General features: G+C 38.5%; 1 protein-coding gene across 1 annotated transcript; it reads left to right on the top strand.

Moving 5' to 3' along the window:
- Positions 1–6,928: 6,928 nt before the first annotated feature.
- Positions 6,929–10,513, top strand: sp7 (Sp7 transcription factor). The gene is given in 3 exon segments (XM_048198708.1): positions 6,929–7,099; positions 8,783–9,092; positions 9,095–10,513. Coding segments are annotated over 3 exon segments (1,341 nt in total). The 5' UTR covers positions 6,929–7,078; the 3' UTR covers positions 10,105–10,513.
- The last annotated feature ends 4,225 nt before the right edge of the window (positions 10,514–14,738 follow it).

Raw genomic sequence — 14,738 nt, 5'->3', positions numbered from 1 at the left:
TCCAAAATGAGTCGTGCATACACTAAAAGACCTTATAATGTCTAGAAACTGGCCAAAATGCTGATATTTCATCTAATGGCGCAGGCTTCAGTCACAATGAGTTAATATGATGTTTATGAAATCAAATTACATGAGTGAATATTTCATTTAAATTGCAATTAACATGTTCCAAAATCGAAAGTTCTACTTACTTAATCTTGGAGTTTGTTAACTTAAAAAAATGGGGCAAATGATTACATCAAATTTTTTGAGTTCTGCCAACTTATCAGGGATTACGGTGTGCGTCACAAACCATAAATCGGTTTCAAGTCTGTTCTGATTGAATGATGCAAATCAAGAACGAAGAAACAGTGAATCCATCCACCTATTTTTATGTGCATTTTGGGATATCACATAAAAAACGCTGTATGGAAATGCCAAGTGCATGCAAGAACATGACAGCGTTTATTGTGTTTCATCATGCCGCTCTGAGATGCAACTCATTTATGATGGAAGAAAAAAACATTTTTATTAGTGATATTTTGCACCAATTTCTATAGAAGTGATTATTTTGTTCTCTTGAACACATGGGATGGAAGCGCTGCTTTATTCACAAATGTTTTATGCCATATTCCAAATTTGTTAAATGCAAATAATACGGATTTTGTACAGTTTTTGATAATGGGTTTGGTCGCCATCTGACGTCCAAAGTAAAATCTGGATTCTGAAGCAGAACCAGTGTAGAACCACAGATTTACATCATATTGATGTAAATTATTAGGAAAAACCACTTTATGACTCCCAAACGCCCTTCATTAACACAATAATCTACTGTGCTTTTAACAACCCATTACCTCGCCCAGAGAGGAAGACTTTTCAATGTAAAATTCAAAAATAGAAAAGATAAAAAACACAAAATGTTTTCCTTCAGTTTCCCTGTAAAACTCTAATTATAGATTCCTGTCTTGCCACTTTGAAGGAAGCTGTTAGTGGGGATAAAGCATTTACAGCTCTTCAGAGTGATAAAGGATATCCCAATAAACTACATCCACTGCTGCACCTCTCCTTTCAATTTCAGCCTGTTCAGGGTGTGGGATTTCTGATCCTCAAAGGGAAATAGGAAAGCTATTAGTCCAAATGGGGAAACCACATGCAAATCGTTGGGAAGGCAGTTCCCTCAAACTGCGCTGAACGCTCCACATGTGGCACCACGCTCCACGGTTTATATCTTTGCGTGTTCAGTAAGTTTTGTAAAGGCACACCCATTTTGAACCTTGTTTTTTCACTCTAATGATCATGTAATGTTTGTGTCCTGTATGTACACATATCAGATGTTTCTCCTAAAATTCCTTGGAAGAAATTAAAATAGACACAAATGAGAGAAAGTTTGATTTTATATTGAGATCTCTGTTCAGTGCAGACTTCTGAGTTGGAGACACTGATACCTCTTCTAAAACTCTAGAGGAGAAGAACGTGAGATTCTGCTTATAATTGCTTTGCGTGCATCATACATTATCACAGGAAATAAAAATGCACAAGGCACATTTGTGTAAATGCTGTTCACTTTGATTAATGCAGCAAAGTAAAAGACAAATCAAGCATTTTGAGGCTTTCATGAGCTGCCACATTGCAAGTCTACATTTCTTCTTTGGTGAATCATTCTATTCTTCCAGTTGCATCACTGTTTTCAGTCACTCATGTCTTTGCATATGTTTCCGCTCATTTGAGAAGGAAAGTCATGAGATCAAATGAGCAGACGAGACTTGAGATAAATGCATGAATGGATGTGTATTAGGCCATCCCAGCCATTTGCAGATACACATGCATCAGTGTTTGGATAATGGATATGATTCTTAGCTATAGATTCACCTCTCAACATTCACTCAAACTCCTCCAATTATAGTGTGCTGTATATCAGTTAAATGACTTGATGAGCATGTTTTTCTTTGTTGAACTATTTCATCAGTGTCATCAACAGTATTTTCCAGGAAGAGACTGCATTTTAAATGCATATACCTGCTAAAAGTTTATTGTGTTATTAGTAATGAGCTTGTATTAAAAGCCACAAAACTGATTTCATACACTCTAAGAAATGCTGGGTTAAAAACAACCCAAGTTGGGTTGAAAATGGACAAATCCAGCGAATGAGTTGTTTTTGACCCAGCGAATGGGATGTTTTATCCCAGCGATTTGGATGTTTTTACCCAGCGAATGGGATGTTTTTAACCCAGTGAATGGGTTATTTAACCCAGCGAATGGGATGTTTTATCCCAGCGATTTGGATGTTTTTACCCAGCGAATGGGATGTTTTAACCCAGTGAATGGGTTATTTAACCCAGCGAATGGGATGTTTTAACCCAGTGAATGAGTTGCTTTTGACCCAACGAATGGGATGTTTTTACCCAGGGAATGGGTTATTTAACCCAGCGAATGGGATGTTTTATCCCAGCGATTTGGATGTTTTTACCCAGCGAATGGGATGTTTTAACCCAGTGAATGGGTTATTTAACCCAGCGAATGGGATGTTTTAACCCAGTGAATGAGTTGCTTTTGACCCAACGAATGGGATGTTTTTACCCAGGGAATGGGTTATTTAACCCAGCGAATGGGATGTTTTTACCCAGCGAATGGGATGTTTTAACCCAGTGAATGAGTTGTCTTTGACCCAGCGAATGGGATGTTTTATCCCAGCGAATGGGATGTTTTTACCCAGCGAATGGGATGTTTTTACCCAGCGAATGGGATGTTTTATCCCAGCGAATGGGATGTTTTAACCCAGCGAATGGGGTGTTTTTACCCAGCGAATGGGATGTTTTAACCCAGCGAATGGGATGTTTTAACCCAGTGAATGGGATGTTTTAACCCAGCGAATGGGATGTTTTTACCCAGTGAATGGGTTATTTAACCCAGAGAATGGGATGTTTTAACCCAGTGAATGAGTTGTTTTTGACCCAGCGAATGGGATGTTTTAACCCAGTGAATGAGTTGTTTTTGACCCAGCGAATGGGATGTTTTAACCCAGTGAATGAGTTGTTTTTGACCCAGCGAATGGGATGTTTTATCCCAGCAATTTGGGTGTTTTTACCCAGCGAATGGGATGTTTTTACCCAGTGAATGGGGTGTTTTTACCCAGCGAATGGGATGTTTTTACCCAGTGAATGGGGTGTTTTTACCCAGTGAATGGGGTGTTTTTACCCAGCGAATGGGATGTTTTTACCCAGTGAATGGGGTGTTTTTACCCAGCGAATGGGATGTTTTTACCCAGTGAATGGGGTGTTTTTACCCAGCAAATGGGATGTTTTTACCCAGTGAATGGGATGTTTTAACCCAGCGAATGGGATGTTTTTACCCAGTGAATGGGGTGTTTTAACCCAGCGAATGGGATGTTTTTACCCAGCGAATGGGGTGTTTTTACCCAGTGAATGGGATGTTTTTACCCAGTGAATGGGGTGTTTTAACCCAGTGAATGGGATGTTTTTACCCAGCGAATGGGATGTTTTAACCCAGCGAATGGGATGTTTTTACCCAGCGAATGGGGTGTTTTAACCCAGTGAATGGGGTGTTTTAACCCAGCGAATGGGATGTTTTAACCCAGTGAATGGGATGTTTTTACCCAGTGAATGGGATGTTTTTACCCAGCGAATGAATTGTTTTTGACCCAGCGAATGGGATGTTTTTACCCAGCGAATGGGATGTTTTAACCCAGTGAATAGGTTAAATGTTTGCCCAACCTGCTGGGTAGTTTTATTTAACTCAACTATTGTTTAAAAATTACTGTATTCCTTGCTTAAAATGAACCCAAAGTATGTTGGAAATGAACATTTATTAATAAGTTATACACTTATTAATACAGGTTTACCTTTTGATTATTATTGTTGCCTCTAGTAATTATGTGTCTGATTTTTAATTTCCAACCAATTTTGGTTTCATTTTAAGCCAGACATACAGTAATTTTTAAACAATAGCTGAGTTAAATAAAACTGTCCAGCAGGTTGAGCAAACGTTTAACCCAATCACTGGGTTTGTCCATTTTAAACCCAACTTGGGTTGTTTTTAAACCAGCATTTTTCAGTGTAGGTTCTAAATAGTTTTCCTATCTCATCTCTCCTTATACCAACAAACACAGGTGAGTTTACGGTCTTATTTACTACCACCAAAGTAGGACTGTGGATTAAGCTGCTAAGAGGTCCAAAAATGACCTAATCTAACGTTTAAATCTGCCAATAAATCACTGTGTGGTCTTTACTGCAGTGTTTCTGACAGCAACGTGATTCATGTCGTTAGAAATAACAGTGCCCCCTATGGCACCAATCTAATTAGCCAGTGCAGTTCAATACTATGATTGCAGAAATTAATGTGTTGCATGATTGTGTGTGTATCTGACTTTGTGCTCAGCGAGGTAGAGAGAGACACAGGGTCAGTTGAAGAGCAGACTGCTAAATATAGTCTGTGTGTTACTGTAAGGGCCAAACTCTCACAAACTACAAGCTTGCTCTGACCATGCCTTGTAATTGAGGGAGAAAATAAAGAATGAAATTACATGTTTATTTTTGAAAACAATTTTAATCTTCTCTCCCCTCATTTTGGAAAAAAGCAACACCCACAAGGACACTCAAAACCAAGATGGGCTGTCGGAAGGCTGTTCCAACTGTTTATTCACTTGATGGATGTCTGTAAGCCAGAGAAAAGTCTCTTAACAGCTGACAGCGTCCGTGCAGCGCATGTGTGCTCCGAAACTAGGTGTTCTAGTATGGAAGAATTAGGGAAAAAAGCAAAATACTTCAGTTTAATTTGGTCAGACAGAGTAAAACTTAAGTCGGTATAAAGAAAACAAACAGATCACCATTAGGCGTTAAATAAAACATCTTTGACTTTCATACATTTGATAAGTTTGTCCCCAAAAACACAACATGAAAGACATAATTTCTCCTTTTAAATTATTGTTTTTTTTTTAAAGGTTTTTTCTTCTTGACAATTTCTCAAATTGTGTCATAATCGTGTGCATGAAATCAGGGTGTAATGATTATCTGAGACTGTTTTAGCCTTTAAATTGCAGGGTAACAGTACGTTTACTTTCTCTGCATCTCACACGGGGTTCTGTGTAGAACTGTTCTTGACTCAGACTTAAAGAACCCTTTAAAAAGGTTTTAAAAAGGAGAAATTATTGCATACATTCATGTTTAATGGCTTATTTCAATTTTTCTAGTGATTAAATGTGTTTATGAACTGTTTAATTCATAAAATAAAAAAATGAAATAAAACAAAATTGATTAATTAAAACTAAATCCATAAAATGTTCCCATGATGGAAACCCTAAAAGGTTCTATTTATGAAGCTCCTGATGAAACCCTAGAACCTTTTCTTCTTCAGACTGTCAAACTGTGAAGAAGTTGAGAAAGACTGAAACACTGTATCATTCCCTTGATTAAATTTGATCATCTATCATTTTTATCACACTATTTGAAATGTATTAGTAGCATTCCATAGCATTTTTTGAGAACAGATTAATGAATAGATCGTTGTACATAAAATTATTATTAACATGTGAAAACATTTCTTTCATGAAACTATAATGCTTATAACTTGGCTGCTCGAAGTGTGACATCTGTGTACGAAATAATAAATCTGAAAAGAAAAAAAAAACACTGTAAACTAACATGCTATAAGCCTGTTTATATATATATATATATATATATATATATATATATATATCTGTGATGGGTTCAAGTAGTTTACTGATTTTAGCACTGATTTTTTCTAAAAAGTTTTAAATGGATGGTCGTTGAAATCACATGCTCATATTCACATAGTTTTAGAAAAATAAAACAATAAAAAAATACCATTTTTGATTATAAACAGTGCTGAAGTCCATATGTGTTTTAATAAAAGAATGTTACTTTTCTCTGAGTTCAACATACTTTTCTTTACAATATGACAATATGGAGATTCAAGCACACATCACAACATTTGCATATAAAGTAATATTGCATATTGACTTTCTTTTATTCTCTTTTAAAATGTAAAAAGCTTTGCTATATATAAAGGCCTATATTAAAAAAAAAACATTGCCAAAGCATATTAACTTTATACACACACAATATATAGCCTAGGTCTACATATAGTGTGTGTGTATATAATAGACAAACATGATTTACATTAATTTTACTCATCAAAATAAGCAATTTTCGTGTTTCGTGTTTACTCATCAAAATAAGCAACTTAAAACTTAGGCTGCAAGGTTGTTGTTTTTTTATGCAGTGTTCCCGAAATGAATGAACACAGTTTTGAACTATCATGTAAAAGCAACATGCAAAACCACTAATAAAGACAACAAGCATTTGTGCAATTTGTTGCTGATACACGCAGTGCTTGTGACAACCATCCCAGTCTAATGTGTGGATGTGAACGTACATTTTAAACAAAACACAAATGATTTTTGATATGTAAATAAGTAATAATGTGATAAATAGGCCTAATTTCAGTAATGTTCCACTGAAACGGCGATCGAGCAGCTGTTGCTATGGTTACCTCTTAACGCTAATGCGATTTCTGTTCGCAAACCGCGATTTAACTTTTGATTTAAACTTTTAACATTGTTTGAAAACTCTTTTGAAAAGTATACGCTCTTTGCGTGTATTTAAAAACAAAAGGGTATATACTTTTGTTTTGAGACCCCCAAACTTTTTATTTTAACTCTTTTGAGGGATCATGTGGACAGAAGCATGTTTCCACCACGTAATAATAATAATAATGACTTTTTATTACACAATTCTTACCTTCCCCCCCCCCCCTCGCATTTATTTACCGCTTTTTATCGCATTTCGGACTTTTTCGCAATTCTGAGAAAAACAATTGAGAATTGCGAGTTTATATCTAATTAAGAGTGTCGAACCCCCCATAATCCGCAATGTGAGTCTCTCTCTCTCTCTCTCTCTCTCTCTCTCTCTCTCCGGTCATCAGGAGGCGGGTCTCCCGGTATCCGGGTCTCCTCATAGAAGAGTCGCTGCTCGTACCGAGTTTATTTCAGTCAGACTCTCCCGGACCGCGAGCTTCTCCCTCCTGCTTTTGGACTGAACTTCACAGGACTGTTTCCTCCGGGATGGCCGCGTCGATTCTGGAGGTATGGAATACACAATCTGTTCTGAGACCTGCGCATGTTATCGCTCTGCTTTTAGCCTAGATCGGATTCTTCAAATTTTTGTGTCAAGTGAACTTCTACAGGCGAGTTTGAATTGGTACTTTATGAAGTTTTGTTCAGATAAGGTAGCGTTATTGGTTTACATGTTTTGATTTAGGATACTCACTTACAAGTTATTGGATAGTTTCAATAAGAAATTAAAAGTAGAATGCACTATGTAATAATGTCTTAGTAAATGTAAAAAGAAAACACTGAGATGAAGTGGACTCTAGCCACTCTTAGAAATAAGCATCCCAGATAGAATCATTGAAGGTTTTGCATTCACTGAAGAAACTTTTGTGTAATTCTGTAGTTGTTTTATGTTATGGTGTTTTAAAGTACACTGATCTGAAGGACCAATAATGAACCCAAGAGAGCAAAAACTAAATTGCTAAACTTAAGAACCATTGAGGAACCTTTATTGTGTAGTTTGTTGCAAGATAATCAATATAAGCCAGTCTGTAACCTAGACAGTGACTTATGAAAAACTCTTGAGACTAAGACATAAAACTCTTGCGGCAATGGTTTTGGATGCAGGCATCAAATTTAAGCTCCACGCGGTAATGGGGAGCAATTAACCTGGAAACGGGAGCAGAACTTGTGCCAAGATGAACCGCACACACTCAGCGGGAAATATCATCACACACGCTGTGCCTTACTCATTAATTTATCATCACTTCCCAACGGAAAACGGGGTAGACCACTGCCATTCCGAATGAAGCCAAGTCCAAGCGCAGTCTAGGTGACATTTTGACTCAACTTCTTAAGTTTGGGTTGGAGTAATCCACTCAATCAACACTTTAATATTTTTTTAAAGATCGTGTAATCTTAAAAATCTATATAAGTCTATTATAGGTCTATATAAGTCTATATATCTATTATATATAACTATATAAGGCCATGTTTGTCAATGACGAGATATTTAAATCTGATTATGACTAAATTGCTTTCATAAAGTGTCACTAGAATCTGTTCGAAGCTGTAAATGTCTCGAGATAAAGATATAGATTAGTGAACTGTGATTTAAGATGAAAACTTACACACTCTGCGTTCGAAACTGCATTCTTCTATACTACGTGCATAGTAGGCAAAAAGCAGTAGGCGAACGAATAGTATATCTGAATCCTTAGTATAGGGCGAGAAATACCTAGGTGGCGAGATTCTGACTAATATTGCGTTCGAATATGCCTGCTTACCTATATATAGTAGGAGAAAACAGTACTTGAAAAGTTTTGAGTGTGTCTGTTTAGAAAATGGTCGAACATCTCTGATCTCTAAATCATTGTTGAGTATTGTTTCCGTTTCTTTCTTGTGCATCTGTTTAAATGATTGACAACATAATTGGAGTGTTCTAAACCAAACAATTGTTTATTCTTCTCAACAAAATCATGTTGTTGAAAATCACTCTGCTGTTTTCCACAGACGGATGATCACTATGGAGATGTAAACATGTTAAACAGGAACTCCATGTGTGGTGACATTAATTATTGTGTTGTCAGTGGTGGTGCATATTTCTGTCTAGACTAATAGCGCAGGAATGATGTTTGCGCAACCTCTTTTATTGAGGAGACAGAGCATTGCAATGGCTACTTCTGAAATCCTGAAATCCTCTCATTCTCTTCTCAGGAGGAAACACGTTATGGATCCAGTCCCTTGGCTATGCTAACCGCCACCTGCAACAAATTTGGGAGCACCAGTCCAGTCCGAGACTCCGCCACACCTGGCAAAGCGGGAAGCACAGCACCGGTTAAGAAAGCCTACAGCATGACCTCTGAACTCCAGAGCCCTAAGAATGGACGAGGCAACGAGGGCGTCGCGGACACTTACAGCGGCTCCTTCAGCTCCGCCGGTGGCTTGCTCACCCCAACCGGCAGCCCTCCGCCTGCTCCCACGGGAGCATACGGCTCCGACTACAACCCGTTCTCCACCTTCAGACCTCGAGTGCCTCTCAGGACCCTTCGCTCTTGGGGAGCAAAGCCACTGCGGACTGCCTGGCCAGCGTCAATACCTACTTGGACATGACGCACCCCTATGGCTCATGGTACAAGAGCATCCATTCCGGAATCACAGCCGCACCTGCGAACGCCACTTCTTCTTGGTGGGACGTCCACACCAACTCGAACTGGCTTAGCGCTGGGCAACCTCAACCCGACGGCCTCCAAGCGCCCTTGCAGCCGGTAGCTCCGCAAGCGTCCCTCAATCCCCAGATGCCGAGCTACACTCCCGATTTCACGCCTCTCAACCCAGCGCCGTACCCGTCCGTAGGCTTGAGTTCGTCCTCACACTTGCTCCAGTCCTCACAGCACATGATCCCGCAGGACATGTACAAGCCCAAGCCTGTAACCACTTCTGGAATCCTGGACAATTCCATGGGGCTCAAACCAACCCGAGGCTCGGGCGGATACACGGGCGGCTCCTCCACCGGAAGGTCTTCTTGCGATTGCCCGAACTGCCAGGAGCTGGAAAGGCTCGGCGCGTCCGCCGCATCCCTGCGCAAGAAGCCCGTCCACAGCTGCCACATTCCCGGCTGTGGAAAGGTCTACGGCAAGGCCTCGCATCTGAAAGCTCACCTGCGTTGGCACACGGGCGAAAGACCCTTCGTCTGCAACTGGCTGTTCTGCGGGAAACGCTTCACTCGCTCCGACGAACTGGAGCGCCACGTCCGCACCCACACGCGAGAGAAGAAGTTCACGTGCCTCCTGTGCAATAAGCGCTTCACTCGTAGCGACCACCTCAGCAAACATCAGAAGACGCACACGGAAGCTAGCATGCAGGGGAAAGGGCCGGAAGAGGAAGCCGAGCCCAGAGGAGCCGAGGAGCCTACAGATTCCGGTAAAGTGGCTCCTGTGGGATCCGCCGGCGGCATGCAGGACCCTACCGTCGGTGGGGAAGAGAAGAGCAGCACGGGGAACGGTGTGGACAACAGCAGCGGGCTTCTGGAGATATAACCGCTGACGAGTGGAGCTACTGTTGCATTGGTGCTAAGAAAATGATTTTACCAACTGTTTTTTAGGAACTATAGTTGAATGTGCTCCAGAGAGAGCCGTGTATCATGAACACGTTTTCTAGACTGGCAGGTTTTGAAAGAAAAACTCTGTACATTAATCGTTTCACACAAGAACTTCAGACATGTTCGTCTGGAGTGGCCTACATTCTTGGGGAGTATTTTTGAAGATTTTTATGTTTAAAAATGATTATTGAATTCATGTCTCTTTCTTTGTTTTAACTTTCAGGGGCGGCTGTTTTAGAAGCCCAACGTTCAGTAGATTGAGTTTCTGTTAGACATTTGGGCTTCTGATCGATGCACATTTCGTCCTTGTGATGTTTTTTTTATTTAATTAAAATGGATTTCTTTTATTTTTGTGTCTTAGAACACTTTCCTGAGGACTCATTACTTTGATAGGACGTAATCTTCAGTTTAGGAGGCAATCTGAACCATATTCTTCTGTGTCATTATTGGTCCTGTCGCGTATCATTGTTTTATTTAATTTCCTATTTACATCAAATCTAATTTATGTTTTAAATTATGAGCAGTTTGGAGACAATGTTGTGTTTCACTGGTTTTGCTGAATGGAAGTAGACCATGAAGCAAGTCATTTATGAATAAATTAAGTCTTCTCATTCATGTGATGGTTTTATTTATTTTTTTATTTTTTTTTAGTTCTTTTTGATTTCTTCTGGGTCTGAATCTTTTAACCAAACAGAATTGAAATCTTAAGAAAGACATTTATGTATGAAACGTCATCTTTTGATTGTGGAAATAAGATCAGTGATATAGATTTTAATTGATTTTAGATAACATAACATTTAGTTAAGCATTGAAACCACTACGTGTGGCTGTTTTGGAGAAACATTTGGAGGTTTTTTATTAATATTTGTGTGAATTTCACAAAACATTTCAAGAACATCACTAGGTTTTGTTTCACCCTTAAATCAAAGGAAAGAAATAAGAATTTAGCCTAATTTTATAACATTTTTCTCCATCATTTGTTATCAGTTAAGCACATTTTCCCTCAGATTATATTGCTGTAATACAAATAATAAAATAAACAGATACTGTTATGGTAAGTCAATGGTAATGTGTTTATACATCATGGTCTTATCATTTGTCTGTACATTTATGTTAATTTACATTAAACATTTTAATTGTACAGTATTTTTACTGCAATACAAAACACCGTATCACGGTCATGAGAATCATCTCTGAGAATAATCGAATGCAATGAGGAATTTGGCAGTTCAAAATGCAAAACATTTTTGTATTTCTTTTAATTTTGGGTTGAAGTATGGCTTGTTTTTGTGAGATTCAATGCATCTGTTTTTAATATGCTAAAAAAGACATCTAACCATCTGAAAGATGAAAAATCCTCATGCTGCGGATACAGTATGGAAATGTTCTCTGTTTGTGTAAAAATAATAATAATTGCAAGAAAACAACTTTATGTTCAGCCATGTCATGTTGTGAGGTTTGGCTTGAAAACGCTCTATATCACACCAGCATATTGAATCCAGAAACGCTGCATGTGGGATGTCATAAATCAAATGTATGAATGCTCAGAATAAGTTGACCACAAAGTGTGAGTAAAACCTTTTTTCTCCAACAATGAAGTGTCATTGCTTTGAATGTTTGGCCCGTGAGTAATGGTTTGCAGAAGGAAAGAGTATAAAAATGCATAACTTTTCCTCATGCTCATATAATATTAATTTATATAACTTTCCTTCGGTTCTTTGCTCTTTGCTCCTGCTCTGTCAGTCGTGCTATCCTATGGCTCAACAAATGCTTTAATTAGTTTTTGCAGCACAAACAAAGCAGAGCTCTCAGTCGACACAAAGAGTCTCTCAGAAGGACACTCAAGGAAATTAAACCTCCCCCGCTGTCTGCGAGGACCAATTACCCCCAGCAGCCCCAGCACTGGACAATTACCCCCGCAGGACTGACCGCTCAAGCACTTATATAGTGAGAGGGTTTTATTTTTGCATTTATTTTATTTTATTACAGCACTTGAAATATCCCATTTTTATTCTTTACAAATGTATGCAATTAATTCAGCTCAGCAGTAGGTGTATTTTTAGTTTTTTTTTATAAAACTTATATTTTTATGAAATTCAAGATAAATTTTGAAATTATATCACTTAGAATGTTCGGAATCTTAAGTGACAGGATGATGGCGTCAACATGTTTGCATATGGAATTGAAATTAAACTTCTCTTAGTGAGAGTTTTTATTATTTATTTATTTATTTTATCACATGCTCATGTGGCAGCATTTGAATTTTTTTTCTTTTTTTTTAGGTTTATTCTTTACAAATTACTTCAATTAATTCATCTCAGCCATAAGTACACCACAAAAAAATTTGTTGGTTTAACTTAAAAAAAAAAAAAAAAGTAAGTTACCTGGTTTCCTTAAAATTTTGAGTTCACTGAAATTAAAAATTTGAGTTAATACAATGAAGGCGATTGGTTTAATCAACAGAAACTCAAAATATTATCTGAATTGTTGAATTGTCCACATGAATTATTGAAGTTTATTTGACAAATGAAAAAAATGTTATGATAACAAATCATGAAAATATGTATGTCTAATGTTTATCTTTTTTTTTTTTTAGTTTTTATAAACCTTATATTTTTATGAAATTCAAGATTAATGTTTTAAAATTTCTTGCTTACATTGTTAGAATGTTCTGCATTTGGAATCTTAAGTGACAGGATGACGTCAGCATGTCTAATTATATATATATTTTATATGTAGTAAAGAGTAGATTTTGGAATAGAGCAATGGACTTTTCCTGTGTCTGAATTACAAACATTGCAAGATGCAACTTTGAAATGCTGCAATAGCAAAAGCTGTGAATTCCGGAAGCATAACAGACATGAAACACACATTATTATGATCATATACATGCATCTCCCTTCATATAGAGCGCTCTCTTCTCATCCGACTCCTCTTTTACTTGGGATGTATGGTTCTAATTTACTGGCTCTAATGAGCTGGAGTTGAGGTCAGTTGGTATAAAGCGTCCCGGGGCCGGCTCTGTCATCAGGGCCTGACATGTTTATGGTGGTCTGAAGTGGGCTCGCGGTCGCGTCCGCAGCTTTTAAGACACGGGCGGAGGGTTGGGTGGGGTGTGCGTCCGTGGGTGGGGGTGCAGGAGGTTTATATGGGGGGTACAGGAGGGTCCGTGGCTTCTGACTCGGCCTGTACTATTATTTTTGAACTTTTATACTCCCCTGTGGTGGCGGTAACCTTGTTTTATTTTTATATCTTTATGTTGGAGGGGGGAAAAAAAGAAAGACGAGGATCTGCCTTGAGTGAAGCCATAAAAAGATAAATATACTCAGAGCCATGAGAGAAAAAGAGAGAAGCACAAACTCCTCCCGGTCACTGGATAAATACTAACTAGATTTTTACCATTTCTTGTGCATGACTTCTTGTGAGAGCTTGCCAGGGTGTTCTGAGGGCTTTTTAGGAGGATCCTAGCTGGTCAAGCACAAACAGTGTGGAATGAGTTACATGCGGAAGTATTGTTGTTGTGTGCTGCTGCTGCCTTTAACCATAAAAACATCATATTCATAAAACAGAGATGATTTGTACACACATTTCACAGTGTTGAAAATTTGCATGCGTGTTCATGAACCTAATGAGAAAAAAGTCCTTTCTGACCACTTAAAACCCCTAGAGTATGAGCAATGACTTAACAAACGACACTAATTAAATGTAACGAAAGATTTAGTTAGCCGAAAGATCACCGGGATTAAACGATGAAGATTCTAAAACGTTTTGTCTAGTTGTGTTGTAGCTGATTAAAGAGGTGACAATGGCCCTTACACTAATCTACAGCCGAATACGGCCTTTATTTCCCCTCGCGACGCCCTCGGGAGCGGGAGAGGCCGATTTCCACAGGAAAGGGTCGCAGGTGTGCGCAGGTGAGCGCCTCATTGTTTTAGGGCTGCTGCCTCGGGCTCTGCTGCATCCAACAATGGCCACAAAACAAATGATGAAGAGAGAAAACCTGGTAACCTAAAACAAGAACCCAAGGTCAGGGAAGGTCAGATGGAAAACTGATTAAGAAAAAGGAAAGAGAGCATTCAGTTTGGCAACACAAATGAAGATTGATCATCATTAGCTCATTTAAATTAACTGCGTTGGCAGCGGGCTGGTGAATAGAAGCACTTATCTGGCCTTTCATGGCCGCCTTTATGGGCTCCAGTCTGTAACTGAGCTCGCTGCTGCCCTGAAATGTATCAAACGCACCACTAAATGGACCAATTCTGTTTATAGGAACTGTGGGCAGGCTGTGGCAGACTCCATGCCCCTGTAAAAAGATAATATGTTCCCTATTAAATGTCCCCTGGATGACAAATTGCTTCCAGAAAAAAAAAGAGAGAAAAGAAATGGAAGTTAGGGAAATGAGCTGTGACATTTCAAAATAGACATCCACTCTTAATTCCTTAAGTTTATAATTCTGTTTTATACTTCCTTGTTGTTTTACACTCATCTACGTCCTCGATTATTCACTTAATGAACGTTTGACTTTATTCCAGTCTTTTGCCTTTTATTCTTATAATGAATTCACTGTAAAAA

Source organism: Megalobrama amblycephala, linkage group LG8 (assembly GCF_018812025.1).
Source record: "Megalobrama amblycephala isolate DHTTF-2021 linkage group LG8, ASM1881202v1, whole genome shotgun sequence".
Taxonomy (NCBI): Eukaryota; Metazoa; Chordata; class Actinopteri; order Cypriniformes; family Xenocyprididae; genus Megalobrama; species Megalobrama amblycephala.
The sequence above is the reverse complement of the archived record's forward strand: the minus strand, read 5'-3'. Positions and strand labels throughout refer to the sequence as shown.